Source organism: Misgurnus anguillicaudatus, chromosome 5 (assembly GCF_027580225.2).
Source record: "Misgurnus anguillicaudatus chromosome 5, ASM2758022v2, whole genome shotgun sequence".
Lineage (NCBI taxonomy): Eukaryota > Metazoa > Chordata > Actinopteri > Cypriniformes > Cobitidae > Misgurnus > Misgurnus anguillicaudatus.
Genome location: NC_073341.2, coordinates 10,472,862 through 10,491,979, shown reverse-complemented (window position 1 = coordinate 10,491,979; position 19,118 = coordinate 10,472,862). Strand labels below are relative to the sequence as shown.

The window sequence follows — 19,118 nt, the reverse complement described above, 5'->3', positions numbered from 1 at the left end:
GGTTTTTAATCATTTAGCATATCTGTCATGCAGGGCTGGACTGGGACAAAAATTCGGCCCTGGCATTTTGGCCCAAACCGGCCCACACAACCCTGCAAAAAATGATTTTCAAGAAAAAATATCTTAGTATTTTTGTCTTGTTTTCAGTAAAAATATCTAAAAATTCTTAAATTAAGATGCTTTTTCTTGATGAAAATTACCCAAGAAAATAAGTCTAGTTTTTAGACCAAAAATATCAAATTTAGGTGATTTTGTGCATAAAACAAGCAAAAAAATCTGCCAATGGGGTAAGCAAAAAATCTTGAACATTTTCTTAAACACTAAATGCAAAAAATTCCCCATGCTTACCCCATTGGCAGATTTTTTTGCTTGTTTTATGCACAAAATCATTTAAATTAAATTTTTTTGGTGTAAAAACTAGACTTATTTTCTTGGGTCATTTTGCTCATTAAGAAAAACCATCTTATTTTAAGAATTTTTAGATATTTTTTACTGAAAACAAGACAAAAATACTAAGAATTTTTTTCTTGAAAATCATTTTTTGCAGTGTATAATTACAAATACCACCCATCTTTGCACGCCTTTAAATATAGCAATAGCAACTCCAATTCCATAAAAGCACTAAACCCAATTAATAGCAGAAAAGAGTGAGAGTTGACACAACAAACACTTCTAGAACATTAGTTCACTTAGTTTAGTTTAGTTTAGTTTAGTTTAGTTTAGTTTAGTTTAGTTTAGTTTAGTTTAGTTTAGTTTAGTTTAGTTTAGTTTAGTAATCCACACTTATGAATCCTAAAACAAGCTATATGCAATTGGCAAAATTTGCCATTGAATTGCTGACTTTTTACAAAATACAAGTCCTGCTTACAGTATTATTGAAAACTGATTATTACTTGCAGTACTTACAGGAAGTATTCAGTACATTCACTGAACTAAACTTGTGTGATTACAGTAATAGAGATTTTTAAGATTATCTGTCAAGTGTGTTGTTATATACAATAAACATATCTTTTTCTGTAAGCAGATCTCCTGTATTGTTTGATTTTGCTTGAAGAGAAATGATACGTTTTGAAACAGACAATAAACGAAAAATCTACGAATCAGATACAATCTCGTAGTCACAGAGCAAAGAGTGCAATTATTTTATTGCAGCTTTATCACCATAATTGTGTGTTTTTGACTCAGTTTTATCAAGGGGTATCTATCTAAACTTGTGTTTTGAAAGCAGTTCTGCTTACCGCAGGCACTACACTCACTTATCTCTCCTCTCCTCACTGACACTTTGCGTGCTGGAGCTGCCAGTGCCACCACCATCATCATCATCATCACCAGCGACGCGAGTTGAAGGTCCTGCTGTGTTATTTTAACACATTGCAGCGTCTGCTGAATAGCCTGTTTCTTTTGTCGCGCAGTTTATCTGCGCCTCCCTTTCGTGTTATCTCCATCTCTCTCTCTCTATTTTGACACGTGAACTGACCGACGACGCATGCTCGCTTGCACAGAGACCAAAGCGGTGATTGGGCCAGCTTAATGTCAATCAAAAATAACCAATGGGCTGCTGCTGAGTGGGCCGGTCTATCTAGGAAAAAGAGGACGATGGCTGGGCTGGGCAGTCATTGGGCCAGCTTAATGTCATAAAAAAAAATAACCAATGGGCTGCTGCTTAAATGTCAGTGGGCCGGTCTGTCTAGAAAAAAAGACGCTAACTGGGCTGCTCAGCAGACAAAGATAGTATGAGATATAGCGGCCCAAAAAGTACGTCGGCCCACCGGGAAACTGCCCGGTGTGCCAGATGGCCAGTCCGCCCCTGCTGTCATGTATTTTGACCCTAAGCCGAGTAATAATACTTTAAAATCTGTTCTAAATGTAACAGGAACAAGAAGTCATTGTAAGGACCTACATGAGCATATGTGTCATTTACACTGGGTACGCTGGGGACATGTCCCCACCACTTTTTGAAAGCATTTGGTTGTTCTAAAAAAAACAAGCAATGCTTAAGACTGGTTTTGTGGTCCAGGGTCACATATATGTTGCGTTGTATGCTTATGGTGTGTTTTCTTGTACATATGTAATGAATTTCATTGCAACCATTGACTTAACATGCACTGCCGTTTTCTACAGTATGGTGCTTTGGCACTGTTCGGTTGAGCTGGTGTTGCAGGGACTGTTACATGTGCAGTCAACATTGTCGAAAGATTTATCCTGAGTATTTTCGTGTTGTTGACTGGCCTACGCTATGCCCATTTTTGATGCGCCTTATTAAAAAATTTTCCCATCCTGCTATAATGTTTTTTTTTCATCTGATCTTTTGTCCCCACCACTTTTCAGGACTGGTGTGCTCAGATGTGTTCTGCATGAGTTGCAGCTGTCTACTGGGCTTTTTGGGATCCCAGTTAGGACTCCATTGCAATCCACCCTGCTGGTGATAAAAGCATGAACAAGTTTCTCTAAGTCCTGTCTTGAGACAAAACATCTAATTCTGGCAATATTTCTGAGGTGGAAGTAAGCTGATTAGCTTATTGCTTTTACATGACTACTGAAATTAAGGTCAGACTCTAAAGAGGGTCGCACACCTCTTTAATGTTTCCAGCATTGCTTGTCGTAATTGTATTTTGGCGAGTAAGAACTACACCGAGAGCTCAGGAAATATGTTCAAATAAAAGATCAAAATGGCTTCCTCAGGTAAAAGTCAGATCTTTATTGGCACTTAACAAACCTTGCATGTTTTTGAGGATATTGAAGTCCTGAAGTCATTAGATTAGAATTAGAAAATTATTTCATTTAGATTTAAAAGGATAGTTCACCCAAAAATGTAAATCCTGTCATCATTTACTCATCCTCATGTTAGTCTAAACCTGTATGAGTTTCTTTATTCTGTCGAACACAAAAGAAGATATTTAATATCATAGATGCAGTAAGCACACAGCTGATATCTTCTTTTGTGTTCAACAGAATAAAGAAACAGGTTTAGATTAACATGACGATGAGTAAATGATGAACTATTACTTTAATTGTCGTAGTATTAAATCCAATTAATGTTTGCATGCAGTTTGTGTAATGATCTTTATAAACTCCTTTAGCAGTTTCTCTTTGTTGTTTGTGATGTTTTTGCCAGCGACTTCCGTTAGAGGATCAATCATATCAGGACCGTAGGCAAGTTGATTGGTAGTATCCCTTATGCAACAAAAATATACTGCAGTATATTGGAAAATATCATGTAATATATTAGGCAATATATTCCCATATATCGGATTTAATATTTATATTTCCCAATATATTGTAATATATGCATAGAAAATATCATGTAATATATTAGGCAGTATATTCCCATATATAGGATTTAATATGTATATTTTCCATTATATTGCAGTATATGAATAGACCATACATGTATATATTGATACAAAATATATTGTAACCAAGACCAAAAAGGGCACTATGTTTTCCATGTAATAGTTTGTCTTTATATGATTTAATATGCTGCAATATATGCAGGGGCGTCGCTAGATCCCTTTTACTGGGGCACATGCCCCAGTGTAAATCTTTTGGGAGGAGGAGGAGGGAGAGAAAGAGGAGGAGGAAGAGGAGGAGGGAGAGGAAGAGGAGGAGGAAGAGGAGGAGGGAAAGAAAGAGGACGTGGTGAAGGAGGAGAAAGAGGACATGGTGAAGGAGGAGGAAGAGGACATGGTGAAGAAATAGGTCGAGGAGGAGGAGGGAGAGGAATAGGAGGAGGGAGAGGAGGAGGCAGAGGAGGAGGACGTGGTGAAGGAGGAGGAAGAGGACATGATGAAGAAATAGGTCAAGGAGGAGGAGGGAGAGGAGGAGGCAGAAGAGGAGGAGGGAAAGGAAGAGGACGTGGTGAAGGAGGAGGAAGAGGACATGGTGAAGAAATAGGTCGAGGAGGAGGAGGGAGAGGAATAGGAGGAGGGAGAGGAGGAGGGAAAGGAGGAGGGCGTGGTGAAGGAGGGGGGAGAGGAGGAAGATGTAGTGAAGGAAGAGGAAGGAGATGAAGGGCAAGGTGACAAGCAATTTCAAGGTGAAATTCAAGCCACTCTAGTTGACCATGTCCTGGTCCATGGTATGACTATGAGGGAGGCTGAGCAATGAGTAAAGCCTAACTTCACTTATGCCTCCATCTTCAGAGCCTTCAGGGAAGAAAACAGATAGATATACTTACAGTAAGACTGTTCTGTACAGTAACTTTAGTGTGCATACACTGTTGGACTATGCTACTGGAATAAAGAAATGTATCAAATTGCCTTCCATACAGATAGACATATCAGCAGATGAATGCAGAGGGTGGATCAAGCAAGATGATTTTACCCTCGCTGTTTGGCTAGGACCAATATAGCCTGTGATGTGGATGAGATTCTCTGGCCTGACCCAGATCTAAGATGGGATGTTGAGGCGAAATAATACAAAAATTACAGTTGTGCTGTGTATAGCACATGAATGAATAAAAATGTGCTAATGCATACATTGATTGTGTCTTTTAGGTCATGTGAAAAGGTTTTTGAGGGGGAGAACCACAAGCAACTTACCAGTTTTGGATATATTGTTTTGAATTAATTGCACCAGTGTGTAATACTATGTTGTAGTGTGTGTGTGTTTTTGAAAGCTTGTGTGTGTTTGGTATTTCAGTAAGAGTGAATGGTTTTGAGTGTAGAGCTTCATTTTGACCTGAAAATATGATGTTTGGAGTATTGTGTGGAATTGTGTTTACTGTTTTGAGAATATGAGGCATAGTTTCAAGAAATGTGTAATAATGTTAGGTATAATGAAGATTATACTTGTATATATGTATCTTTTGCAGTAACTGTTGAACTGTAGAATAGTGGGTTAAGCAAAGGACATTGTATAGAAGTGTTGCACACTTCTTGCACACAGCAGGCTTTCAAAAAAAGTCAGCAAAAAATGGGGTGCCTGTGCCCCAGTAGAGCTTTATATCTAGCAATGCCCATGAATATATGCATGTGCTATGTATGTATGTATGTATGTATGTATGTTCCTTACATTACACTTACAAGTAAACAAATAGTTTAATCCGAATTCATACTTGAAATCGTAATTCACACTATTTGGTGACTTGTCCCATTGGTGTGGTTTTGCTTATCAACTAAACTACAGTAGAAATGTCATTATTTAATTATAAGATTATGTTGAATATAGCATGATATATATTTATATATCTTGTATTAAGTATATATACTATTACATTATAATATTTTAAACGTTAGTTCTTTGTAATTCTAGCAAGTTAAAGTTAACTTTCTTTTGTTAATAATTAGTAAGAATTAAAAAAAAAATTAATTAAAGAGGATATTTGTTTTGTTCTTCCTCTTCTCTTTTGTTTCATTTCTTGATGAATTTGTAATAATACTATGTATTCTATGATTTTAAGATTTTGTCATAACAATACATTGTATTGTTGTATAAAAAGTAAATTGAATTTCAATTAAAGTATAAGTGATTTTGCCTTCCTTTATTTACAATTTCTTTATTAATATTATTTAAAATAACCACTGTAGAACAATCAGCAATAACTTTTAAGTTTTAAATATATTTTATGTATATACACCAGTAGGTGTCACTGTCACAAAACTGTCATGCATTCTAAGGTTAATCAATTTAATTTAATAATATAGCACTTTTCACAATTGTACATCATTTCAAAGTAGCTTTTTCATGAAAAAAAACAAAGTAAAGAAAAAAGCTAAGAAAAAAAGTAAGGCCATTTTAAATATACTTTATGATGCAGTATATGAATAAACATGGGAATGGACTAATATTATTTAAATAAGAAATAAATGTGAATTGCCCAAAGTATATTATGAACATAATGTAGAATGGAAAGTATGCAGGTATTCAGTTTTGTTATTACAGTTTTTCTCAGTCGCTTTGGTACACTTCTCAGATCAGAATTAAAATTCTCAATTGAAATTCTCATTTAGTATTCACTAAGTTATAGAATATAGTCAATAATACATTATAGAATTCAGCATCCCTGCTAAATTTACATGGAAGTAATCAATTGTCACTGGGAATTCATCAATTTGGTAGCATGATAATAGACATCAAGTGGATCAATTGTGGGATGAAATAGGTTCAAAGTGGAATTGAACCTATTTGTCTTAGATGTCCTCTGTGAACCAAGGATAACTCAGGGGAACAGACGCAAGATGTTATTAATATAGAGGCTACTTACATTTAATATTAAAGGCATACAGTCATACACTATAATAGATATGTCCATGCTCATTATAACTAGGGATGCTCCGATCAATGCCGATCTCCACTAATAATACATGGCCGATGGCGATCACTATTCTGAATCGGACAGCCGATCTTATTACAGCTATTTCCTGTACTACGGCTTTCGATCAGTAAGTCCTTATCGATCTAAAATCACTGTTAGTTTGAGTCGTTTATAACATGCATTTGAAAAAGCAACACTAGTCAAAAATAATTATTAAAAATATTATTTATTATCATGAAAATAACTGAAAAGGTTTGAAGAACAGCAAAATTAATATATCCTTCAGCCATTTCATGGAGCTGCGTGTCATCACAGTTGCGTGTGTATTGTTCTTCGTCTACAGCGCATTTTGAGTTTCTGCACGAGAGCGCCCCCTGGCTTTTGGATGTAGCGGCATTTCACCGTAATTCATTGAGAAACATAGCAAGCATTATCGGCCGATCGATCGGAGCATCCCTAATTATAACAATGATTCACATCAATACACAAAAGTTTATTTACTGTATTCACTTTAGACAGCTTTAAAGTTGTAATTCTATAAACCAGGTTTTGTCATTCTATAATTAAAATGCAGCCATATTTATCATTGTACATCTACGCCATAATAGACTATCATAATTGATTGATCAAAATATCTTTTCTGTTCATCTGAAAAAATAAATTCAAATAGGTTAAGAACAAGATGCAATTGAGAAAATTATGAAAAAAAATAATTTATGAGTGATCACTTTAAAGCCAGTTTCATAAAATTTATAACCAGCAAGTGGAACTGTCACAATACACAACAAAATATAAAACAAAATAAAATAAAATAAAACTCTTACCCAAGGTTTCACAGACTCAACAGAAAATAACTTGCACTGACAAATCTTAAAGGGACACTCAACTTTTTTGAAAATAGGCTAATTTTTACAGCTCCTCCAAACTTAGACATTTGATTTTTACCATTTTGGGATCCATTCAGCCAATCTCCGGATCTGGCGGTACCACTTTTAACATAGCTTTGAATAATCCATTGAATCCGATTAGACAATTAGCATCACACTAAAAAATAACCGGAGAGTTTCGATATTTTTCCTATTTAAAACTTGACTCTTCTATAGTTGCAGTGAGTGATATTACGCAGCACCTGAAAATAGCCCTCTGCTATTAAAAGTTACCAAGGGGACTATTTTTGGGCACTGTGTAACATCATTATACCTCCTGCAGCCATGGTACAATAGCAAAGTCCTTGATTATTTATTACACAGGAACCTTGGATGAATGGCCTAGAAAATTGCAACTTTTAATTTTCTGTCAGTTTTAGTACACAATGTAACTACAGAAGAGTCAAGTTTTCTGAAAAAATATCGCAACTCTCCGAAACTCATACAAAAATAATTTTTCTAAGGCATGTTTAAAAAAAGATCTTAATTTAACTAATTCTTAGTCCAGTAGTATTTTCTGTGAAACTAGGCCTTAGTGTATATATAATCCACAGACAGATAGTCTATGTTATATTAACACTATATATTAGTGTTAAAAAGTAACATTGCATTAGCATTGAAGTTAATGAGATCATGAACTGATGAATGAACATTACAGTTTTTCTCAGTTGCTTTGGTGCATTTCTCACATCACTAATTACACTTAATGCAGTTCTCCAAATTAGTACAAACTGCAAAACCTAGTTTATAACCTGCAAAGCGTGTCACCTGCTCAAAATGGATAGGTCATTTCTCAAAAGCAAGTATTCATGTCAATGAAAGTGTCAGTGTCATCAAGATGAAAAGTCCTGACATCATTGTTTATAAACAAGATAGTCAAATGACTTTATCATGTTTTTATTATAAACGTTTAATAGGTAAATGTTTTCCAATGCAAAGAAGTCAGATCTTGGTGACACTACCTGCTCAAGGCAGCACTATATGGGTGATTCTCACGAAACCATTGAAACACCACGGCACTAATGATTTAAGCATTAAAATGTGTAATATAGTAACATTAAAAAGCATCAGAATTAACACAATACTGTGTTCTACCTTGCACAATCTGTGATTTCAACATAAGAATTTATAATTGGAAATTTTATCTGATTTTCTGCTGAAATTCTCATTACCGCAATGTGTCCGGCTGTGTTTGAACATGCGTTATGTTGTAATTTAATCAAATTAACACAAAAATATTAAGAAAAAAAATAAATGGATGTTTTGCTAGACTACTTTAGATGACAAAATTTTTTTTTACTGAATATTCATGTATAATAATAATGAAGAAAAATTAGGAAAATAATGTGTCCATGCCTGATGTTCTCATCCTCCGCAACACTTTTTGAGAACAGTTTAAGCACACATACAGAATTTTAATAAAGTTTGATTTTGAGTGACCAAGCACATGGACCAGTTACTTCAAGATGGATACCAGGTAAGATCATTTTTTTACAGTTAATTTGAAATATTGTCTTGTCAGAATGCTTACACGACATTTTGATTATCATTACCGCAACAGATGCTTATTAAATGTTCATTTAATTAATAAAATCATAATACTTTGATTTTAAATGCTTGTGCAGAATCTCCAAATTATGTTCTTTCAGGTTTGTCATGTCATTTTGAAAATATGTCAGTGTTGATGTTTTCTGACTGTTGCGGTAATGAGATTTTTTAGGACAAATGTTTTAAATTATGTTACAAAAAGTGTTAAATGATAAGTAAAAGTTTTAAAATTAATGTTCCCATTTACTCCAGACTTTGTTTTTCAATGTCTGGTGGGAAAAAAAGTACATTTAAGCAATTTTTACATTTTCATGCTTGACATTTTTAAAACCAAGTTTTCGTGAGAATCACCCATATATACTATTAGCACAGTCATTTGAAAAACACAATAAAGTTACACATTACTGTATTTAGTGAGGTAGCTGAGTACAAGACACTGAATATGTATGTTTCACATTTTTACTTCATATGCTCTTAATCCATGATGACTCATGGTTTTAGATGTGTTGTTGCAGTAGTTTTAGGCAAAAATAGCCATTTTCTATCTCAAAACCACTAGGTGGCGCTATGACAAAATTGTGCATGCAACATCAGGTCATGACTGCGTTACATCTAGCTAGTTTCATGACTATACACTTTAGTTAAGCAATAAAATAGTTGTATGACCATAGGGCTTGCTTAATATGAAAGATTTTGCTCAATTATAGGGCCACCTAGTGGTGCAGGCATACCATTTTTTCATGTGGCCTCAGACTCTGCTCATACATCAGCGTATCAAATCTGGTGAAAAAAATCCATTTCGTTGTGGAGTTCTAACCATTCATGTGTAAAAAACACAAAATTTAAAGGTAATTTTTCGTTTTTCGCAAATTCCGGGCATCAAAATTTTAATATAGGGTCAATAGAGTTTTTTGTTCAGAAGGTCTTGCATTGTTCTTCCTATGGCATTTTCGAGTCGATCAGAATAACGCTCGCGGAGATATTTGCGTGTGTTTTTTAAGTGCTGTTTTGCTGCGCAGGGCTAACCGTAATCTGGCATGTTTGGTATCGTTGGACTCGGCGACTACTCAGGACTCCTAAAAATCAAGTCCCGTCAAAATACGTTGATCGCAGCCGAAGTTATAGGTGTATGAAACATTTGTCTTGCCACTAGGTGGCGCTGCGACGAAACTGTGGATGCACCCTCAGTTCCTGACTGGCATCACAATTACCAAGTGTCGTGTCAATAGGCCTAAGTTTGACAAAGATACAGCCTAAAATCAGTTTTTTTGCGCTCTACGTAAAATTCGTTAAGGCGCTATACGACAACGGATTGGTTTTGTGGCAATCGGACAACAGCTTTAGGACGAGTTTGAAAAAGTATGTTTTTCGAATAATTCAAAATGGCGGAAACATTTTCATGACGGAAAATGACGTCATAGGGTCCAATCGAATCGTCTTGAGCCAAGGAATCAGCAAGAATTTTGTTTCTAGGACTTACGGATCAGAAGTTATAAGCAAAAACATAAGTGCAACTTTGGACTGTTGGTGGCGCTAGCGGGTTAGACATAGAGACTCCAAATTTGCTGTGGGGACAAATTAAATAAGTTAATCAAAATGTCTTGATGATTGAGAGAAATGATGCAAATTGAACTAAAACACAGAGTAATGAAGGGTATATTTTAAGGTTTAGGTCAAGTGTACTTATTCATTTGGGTTAAAACAGCATCAGGTTTAACATTGTGTCTGATTGGATTTACTACGTTAACTCCCAGTATTTTATACCAAGGTCAAGGGTTTGATATTGCATATGAAAAACATGTACATAAGTAACCCAAGTTAATCAGTTTGATCAAATAAAAAAATGTAAAAAAGCTAATTAAAACATCTGCTAAAGAAAATCTTCCATATTCAATTCAATTTCATTTATATACTGTAGCACTTTTCAGAATAGTTTAATTATTGCAAAGCAGTTTTACATAAAAAAAGGAAAAACAGAAAAATCAAGGGACAACAAAAGTTGCAAAGTACAGATTAAGCTAAACTAGCGAGCGTTGTGATAATGTAATGTATAGAAGAGAGATCTAAGTTAAACCTGACTCCCTAAACTCCTAGGAGAAAAAAAACCCTAGAGAGAGAGCCAGACATAGCTGATTCTATAGAGGACTTACTATATATTAGAAACTATATTATACAACTTTAAAATATAAAAACATTAAGAATTAAATTTTTTTTTTTTAATGTGTTCAAGGATGAGACAGGATCTGCATCAGACGTTCAGCCAGCGGTCTGTGTTCATGAAGTCTGAGGCTGAAATAAAACCTGAAGATGAGAAAAAAAGGAAATGTCAACATTTAATTTTAGTCATCATATTTATAGTATATCTAGAACCTTAAAGCCACAATATCAGTGGCGGCTCGTGACTGCTCATCCGAGGGACGCTAATTCAAAAGAAGTGTTCGGAGTGTCATGTGTGTTGCTTGTGTTTTTAAAATATTCACATCATATGAACCATGTGCATCACGTGTTTTGTCAAAATAAGTGCCTGCTGCACGGGCGTCTAAACCATTTATGATAAAAGAGACGCTCACGTTCACAAAATACACGCAAGACACTCCCTTAACAGTAAACTTTGATTATGAACGAGATTTTGCGATTATAGTTAAAAAAGCATTCATTCATACTAGGGATGTCAAATTATGCAATTTCCCATATTCGATGATCATTTAAATTAACGATCAATCAATCGAATAATCGTTAACAGTAATAGTGCAATAAGCCTTTACAGCAGTGGCATATAGCCAATGACATAAGTGCGTAAAAATGCCAGCTTCCTCACGCGAATTAAAAGATTTTATTTTGTCTAAATAACATGCTAGTGGGATTGTAAAATGAGTCCATGTAGTTGGTGTTTTGATAAGAATCAACAATTTAATCTCGTAATGAAATATAATGACTAATAGACACAGTAAACACTTCATAACAGGCACTCCGCACAGTCGGATGAAAGTCCGTGCGTCCATGACAAAATAAAAGTTTCTTTATCATCACGTGTTATTTTTCTAGTTGTTCACTTCGCTTTTCGAGTCATTGATACACCGCTTGTTGTAATTATATCCAAGAAGCACACAAAGGGCACTTTTCCCATCGTCACCTCAGCTGCGGCGTAGTTTCAGCAAAGATGCTTATATTATGAAGACTTCAAACTTCCATTAGAAAACCTGCAAAAGTGTTTAGCGTGTAGCGCCTCAGCCAGTCAATAATGATGATCAATGATATATGTTGCGGGCGTTCAGAGTGTAACGACTGTCAGTTACAGTTTACATTTAACAGTTTCTTGCCAGAATTTAAGTTTTACATTTCAATCTGTTTATTAAAAACGGCTTCTGGTCTCCTTTCCTGTGTATAGCAGCGTAGCCATGCTAATCTTGCAGGCTTCCCTGAAGAGGGTCTTTGCTTTCAGTATCCGAACTGTGTTTAGATTTTCGTCATCGGACCCTCTCAGATCCACTGCGGATGCCATTTCATTGCGTTAGCAGCCAGCCTTGTCTCGAATGAGGTTAAAAAGCCCAAGTGTGTGTTTGGCATCGAGCATCGTTGTGATCATGGCTAGTTTAACTTCTTTGCACTTGGTTAGTTTTTTCTCCAGCTGTGTATGTGCTTTGCGCAGGCGCCAGACACACGTGCTTGCTTTTTCGCCAATTTTTAAGTTTTATCGATTTAATTCTTATCGACAATTAATCGAAGATCATACCTCCTTCAAACTCCATATGTCTGAGGATGATGAAAACAGCATCTCCAATCATTCCCCTCTTCTTCAGTCATTCAGCTCATTCAGTGCCCTGTAGTGATGAAAATGTACAATCTTACTATACAACTAACTTCACAAAATAAAAAGCATGTAATCTGCAAAATGTAGTTTCCTACTTGGAGTATAACTCTTCTTCGTCAGACTCAGTTTTAAACCAATCATGATCTAAGATCTGCTTGAGCGTCGGACGATCACTTGGATTTTTGGCCAGGCACCATCTTAACAGATCATAGATTTCTGTACAAGATTTAGGAGAGAGCTGGTTAGTCATCATGACACACAAATGGCAATAATGATCATGGCATAAAGAGACGCTTTTGTTGTCATTTAATAATACTGCAAAAAAGTCTGTCTATCATCTAAAGGGCCCCTGGTCACAGACAGACAGTACCTCAGGTTAAGATGATGGCACAGTGATGTAATACATTGGCGAGCCACTAAATGACTGTTTAGCTAAACACAATAAAATCTAACATCTTGCCAGACAGACCGTATCCTCTGATAATATTTATTGTGGATTTGTGTGTGCATGTTGATCAGTCATTTTCACTCACCCTTTGATAAATCCTTCTCATTTGTATTCAGATACCCGGAATTAAAGTTGTCTAAAAGAACGGTAAAACATCCAACCACCATGAAGTACAGCACAGTACCCAAGTTCAAGACGCTTGCTGGCACGATGTCCAATTTCTTAGCCGTTTCGATCTCAAGAGGGGTGCGACATGGAGCTCCTGTACACAAAACATCACGTTGAGTCATTTTGTAGAAGAAACAACAGATTTTAATACTCCACTATATAAAAAAATGCAGCTCACCCATAAAGTAATAGGAATCATAGGAATCATAGGTGTCATGCGTCAGATTATATCCAACCCCAAAGTCAATTAACTTCAGTGTCATTGTTGACTTTTGTACCAAGAAGTTTCCGGGTTTGATGTCGGCATGGAAAACTCCATTATCCAGACAGTGTTGCACTGCCAGTACTGCCTGACGCATGAGATGTCTTGCTGTATTTTCACTTAGTTTTTCTTCACGAAGAACAAATTTCAACAAGGATTCGCTGTGCAGTGGGTACTCCAACACGAGCATGTGAAAGTGTTTAGTCTCGTACCAGTCATACAACTGTATGACATTGGGGCAAAAGGGCGCATCTCCTAACTTAAGCAGCAGCGCCACTTCTGTAATAGGTTGTTTGGGGTATCCAGGCTGGAGAAAAAATGGTCAACAAATTACAATTAGATAAAACGAATATCTTGTATTGGTGCGTAATCGCTATACTGTCTATTTTCTGTTTAGTTCACTTCATCAAATTTTATGACAACTTACAATCTGAAGACTGCTTTCATTCTTTCGTTTGCTTATTCGCTTGATGGCAACCTGTAAAGAGAAAAACAACAAAAGTTAATTTCTCTTGAGCTGACTAAAGCGGCTCACCTGACACTGCACACATAACTTTAAGGTTTGAGAATCTACAAACTTTAAAACATGGTTTAGATCAAGTAAACATACAAATTTCAGCAAACATTGTGTTTGATTTAAATACGAGTGCATTACCGGAGTGCCATCCGATATACGGAACCCTTTGTACACTTTGCCACAGTAACCTTGCCCAAGCAATTCATCCTCCAAGAGTTCATATTTAGAATCAAAAGGCTCTGAAAAACACAGACAAATGATGAGGTGAGAGTACATGTTAACACTCATATACTCACAGATGAAAGGTACAGCATACATTTCCAGGTACAGAAGAATATGATGAAGAAACCATTTCACATATTGGTGCAACCCACCGTAGGAGTAATGAAGTCAGTACACTCACCTTTAGGCACTGAGGGATCAGCTGGTTTCTTCTCGCTTGGGGATTCAAAAGCTTGTTGAACAACATTTATAACTTTTGGCCTGACAACTTCTTCTGGCGAGGGATATCTGGGATTTTCAAAAGCTTTTGGGCTGACAACTTCATCATCATCTGGCGAGGGATCTCTGGGATTTTCAAAAGCTTTTGGCCTGACAACTTTATCATCATCTGGCGAGGGATCTCTGGGATTTTCAAAAGCTTTTGGCCTGACAACTTTATCATCTTCTGGTAAGGGATTTCTGGGATTTTCAAGGGCTTTTGCCTCAGGATTTCCATCTTCTTTTGACCCAGGATTTTTTGCTTTATTTGGGTCGGGATTTCCGCCACCTTTTAACCCAATATTCTCTGTAATGGCACCTAACTTCTGTAGCCTGGCATTGGCTGCAGCGATGCCACCAAAACTGGCCAGATCCGCACCATCCATGGCATCAGGAATAGCTGGATCGGCATCTTTTTTCACTTTACTCTTCCCTTTTTTTCCCCAAGGGTTGTGAAATGAGCGGCTCTTTGAAGCCTTTTGTTTTTGTTTCTTAAAGCCAACACTCTTCGATTGAGAATCTGCCAGATCAACAACTTCCCTGGCATCAGGGATAGCTGGATCGGCCTCAATCTGTGAAGTCGGCACTGACTCCACTTTACCCCTCCGGACGCATCCAAGCAAGCGTTCCCACAATGTCATGCGTTTATCCGGACAAATCTTTGGTTTTGATTGGGGGCAGGCCAGATCAGGAACATCCATGCCAACAGGAATATCTGAAATGACCTTGGGCTGTTGAGTTGGCACAACAGTCACTTTTTCTCCCTGGAGGTTAGATTTGCGGCTCTTTGAAGCCTTTTGTTTCTGTTTCTTCGGACCAACGTAGGTCTTTGACTGTGATGCAAGATCAACAACTTCCCTAACATTAGGGATAGCTGGATCTGCTTTAAGCAGGGGAGTCGGCACTGACTCCACCTTGCCCCTCCAGAGACAGTCAAAGAATGCCATTCGTTGTTTTTCCGGTTTGATCTTATTGTTTAATTCAGAGCTGGCCAGACCAGCATCATCCTTTAGATTAGGATTAGCTGAATCCGCATTAAGCTGTGGAGAAGACCAGAGGTGGGTCAGACAGACGGACAGACAGACAGACAGATAAATGTTTCCAGCCATGTTCAGAAGCCATGTTTCCATCCAAGGCTTTTTAGCAAAAAAAAAATGCTTTAGCGCATAAAGGCAATGTCAATACCTCAAAAAAAAAATTTTTTTTAAATAGCTTTAATGCAAACAAATGTGATGTCACATGATAGATCTTCATCACGCGCAACCTCTGAAGGGCATAACAGCAAACAATGGGCGCTCTTATTGCAGCCTGAGACTTTCTGTTTTGATTTGCAGAGTCGATCCTCCATATACGCAGAGGGTACGCAAGCTGCACTGAACTTACTTCATGAAGTGCTGAAATTTCAATCACTTATACATAAAATAAATCATGTTTATTCTCCTAAATATTCAAATTTTTCTCCTAATAATCGGGTCTCTTTGGTGAAAGCATTTATTTTAAATTACAGAGACCACAAACATCAGACTCAACCTGGCTAAGCTTTTATTGTAAGAACATTAGTGAAATTAGGTAGATAATTTGCTCAAGGTTTGATTTTTTTGCGATACACAAAAACTTATGTGACAATTCGCTTTCATCATTCGTGACATCACCACGGACACCATTTTAGCACCGTTTAAATAGAAAACCTTTTTTACGCATATTCACTTGGTCGATAACAAAACCTGGATGGAAACATGTCTATAAATGGACAGATAGTTGTAGAAAATGTAATGTAACAAACCTCTGAAGGAATCAGTGTTTCCACTTTATCATTATGAAGGAATGGCTGCTTTACATTCTCCCATCCCTTCTTTATTGATTTAAAGATTTTATTCTTGCATTTTTCTACACCAAAAAATAAAAACAAATGATTCATTATGACAAAAGAGAATGACAAAAAACCGTGGTCAGTAATAATCCTTAATAAACACATTTAACAAACTCTCCACCCAGATACTATTTGATCAAATATGTATATGTAATTGAGTATCTAATTCTTTATAACAAATTCCTAAAAATACAGCAATGATTATTGCATTAATAACGCTGTTAAAATAAGAGTTTAAAACACACTAGAAAAAAATTCTAAACTTAATTTCTTATTGTAAGATGCTTTATTTTACTGACTTTAATGTAATAAGATATCAGTATCTGCAAGGGCAGATACACTAGAAAAAAATTCTAAACTTAATTTCTTATTGTAAGATGCTTTATTTTACTGACTTTAATGTAATAAGATATCAGTATCTGCAAGGGCCAACAAAACTATTGAGGAACAAACATGATACAGATTTAAAGATTGTCAAGAACACAAAATTTCCATCTGACCTGTGGGGCTGTTCGCCTCCTCAAATGCAGGAGTAAACTCCTTTACTCCTCCTCGTGGATGTGAACTCCAGGCGCGTCTGTCTAACAAATGTCCGTTGTTCGGGACAATTTCAGGGACAGCGCTTGGAAGGACAAAATCCATTCCACCATCATCACATCTCCATCCCAACACTGCAATTCAATAAATAATGTTATGAAATGAATGCTTTAACTGAAGTGATCAATACGTGTCTAAAACTTGTCACTTATTTTCATGTATTATTTATTCAACTGTATAAAATATTTCACATTTGCAATCATGCTGATATATATATATATATATATATATATATATATATATATATATATATATATATATATATATAACAAGACCTCATACAGTGGCAATTCTTATTTTTAATTTGGGGACAATTTATTCATGTTAATGTCTTGTTATGAAGCTGTTGTCAGACCATTTTAGATACATGTATTTAAAATCTGTATTTTAGTTTAGTACTTTTGCATTTTCAAAATATAGAAAATCTCTTAGACAGCAGAAATGATAAACATCAGACAGTAGCAAAACAATGACATGATGTTGTGTATTGTGTTATTGTAAATCTGATGAGACAATAACATTAATAAAGCTGTTTTAACATACTAAACATAAGATTAAGATTGAATTTGTTTTTATATTGAGGCTTTGTCAAAATTTGGTTTTCTGTATTGCTTAAGTGAGAAGTGATGTCATGTGCCAAAGGAAAAGTAAAATGAGGTAAAAAGTACACAAGCACCACCCAGTGTCTATCTGTGCACGTGCATTAAGAATAATGTATGTAAACTTATCAGCATTAAAGCCACATTTTGCTTTCATTTTCTTCTTACTTGTTGGGATTTTCTCCTCTCCTCCTCCACTTGGATTCAAACCCCCGGCAGCGCATCCGACCTCTGACGAAAGTCCGATGTCAGGGACAAAGTCATAGGTCAACACAGCATTCGGTAGGAATGAATCCATATCTCCTCCAAACACTGCAATTACAATTCAATAAATTAATGGCTTCATTTGAAATGATAATTTTTCTTTTTGTCTAAATTGTATTGAAGCCGAGAGAGACCATGCATTATTATTATTTTTGCTTGCTTGTTTTCTCATGATCATGACTTAATTTTCTGGGGATCTCGAGATAACAAAAAGTTGTTATCCTGACAATCCAAATGTCATAATGTAATTTCCTGTCCATAATTTTTAGTGTATTTTAAAGTGAACTGCTGATGCATACGTGTAGCTAATAATTACATAAAGACTAATAAATAAGAGCTGTCCAAACTGAAAGGAACTTGCACTGACATAAAATACATCAGTTCCCTTTGTTTTGCCTCAAAATGCACACAAGTAATGCTTTTAGTAAGGCAAATAAATGAAGGCCTAGTCCTGGTTTAAGATAATCTATTCTCTTCCTGGAAAACCACCCCATAATGTGCGTGAATTTAGGGACCATCTTTAAAGTAATAATGTACATGTTTCTATCTTCAATAGTATTTAAGAGTTTATATTAATAAATATATAAAAAAGTAAAAGTGTACATTATAGCTGACAACCATATGAACACAGTTGGGTTTGTGACTGTTGACTAAAAGTAGCAATGCTGACATCGCGGGCACGCGCTTCGAAATTCTTAGGCATAAAATCTGCTTCCGCCCGCGCGGGACTTTTACAATGCTTCTCATGCTATATCCAATTCTCGTCGCAAGGTTGTAGTGTGTTTTCACTAAATACGACAATAAATACGTCAAGTCCGACCACCGGAAGCGTTTGATATTTTGAGTTTTCAACTCGGAGGTGTTTTAGTTCACAGCAACGGTTTAAAAATGTGTGTCACTTTCAACCGGTCGGTGTGCTTCCACTAAACTCTGGACACTAATGAAACGTAGATGGACCACAATATATATCTTTTATCTTGGTGCTGAAACATTTTAATCTAAATCTATGGAGGAGATTGTATTTAAATAAATCGCGGAAATTTGCATACTACGTTTCTTGTAATAGACTACAGTGAAAGTCCTCTGCAGGCATCGTTCTAAAAATCATGGTTACCATGGGTCCGATGCCCATTCCAACTAAAGTCTGATGCCCATTCTGACTAAAACAGTAAATGTTTATAATTTAATTTGAAGGTACTAACAAAATTCTACCTTCTGTTAAAATTTCATGAAAATATCTGATAAAATGAGAAAGTTATAAGCAAAAACATGTGAATAAGCAGCATTTTGGTCACACACATTCCATAGACATCCATATATAACTTTTTTCCTCTGATTTCTAATATTAAAAATATAATAACTTTCTCAATCC

General features: G+C 36.0%; 1 protein-coding gene across 1 annotated transcript; it reads right to left on the bottom strand.

The window, feature by feature from the left end:
- Positions 1-9,481: 9,481 nt before the first annotated feature.
- Positions 9,482-16,464, bottom strand: LOC129415074 (uncharacterized). Its single transcript, XM_073867511.1, has 8 exons — positions 14,340-16,464; positions 14,075-14,175; positions 13,847-13,897; positions 13,336-13,726; positions 13,075-13,251; positions 12,637-12,757; positions 12,464-12,551; positions 9,482-11,031 (listed from the first exon to the last, which is right to left on the bottom strand). The coding sequence occupies exons 1-7, from the start codon at positions 15,544-15,546 to the stop codon at positions 12,527-12,529; spliced, it is 2,073 nt and encodes a 690-aa protein (XP_073723612.1). The 5' UTR covers positions 15,547-16,464; the 3' UTR covers positions 9,482-11,031; positions 12,464-12,526.
- Positions 16,465-19,118: the final 2,654 nt, after the last annotated feature.

Excerpts from the sequence above, each read along its gene's own strand:
- LOC129415074 (XM_073867511.1), bottom strand. The coding sequence starts at position 15,546 with ATGGAAACATGGCTTCTGAACATGGCTGGAAACATTTATCTGTCTGTC. Across the intron at positions 13,898-14,074 it reads GTATATCGGATGGCACTCCG|GTTGCCATCAAGCGAATAAG; the intron begins GTAATGCACTCG and ends TTCTCTTTACAG. Across the intron at positions 12,552-12,636 it reads GAAGAAGAGTTATACTCCAA|GGCACTGAATGAGCTGAATG; the intron begins GTAGGAAACTAC and ends TCATCACTACAG.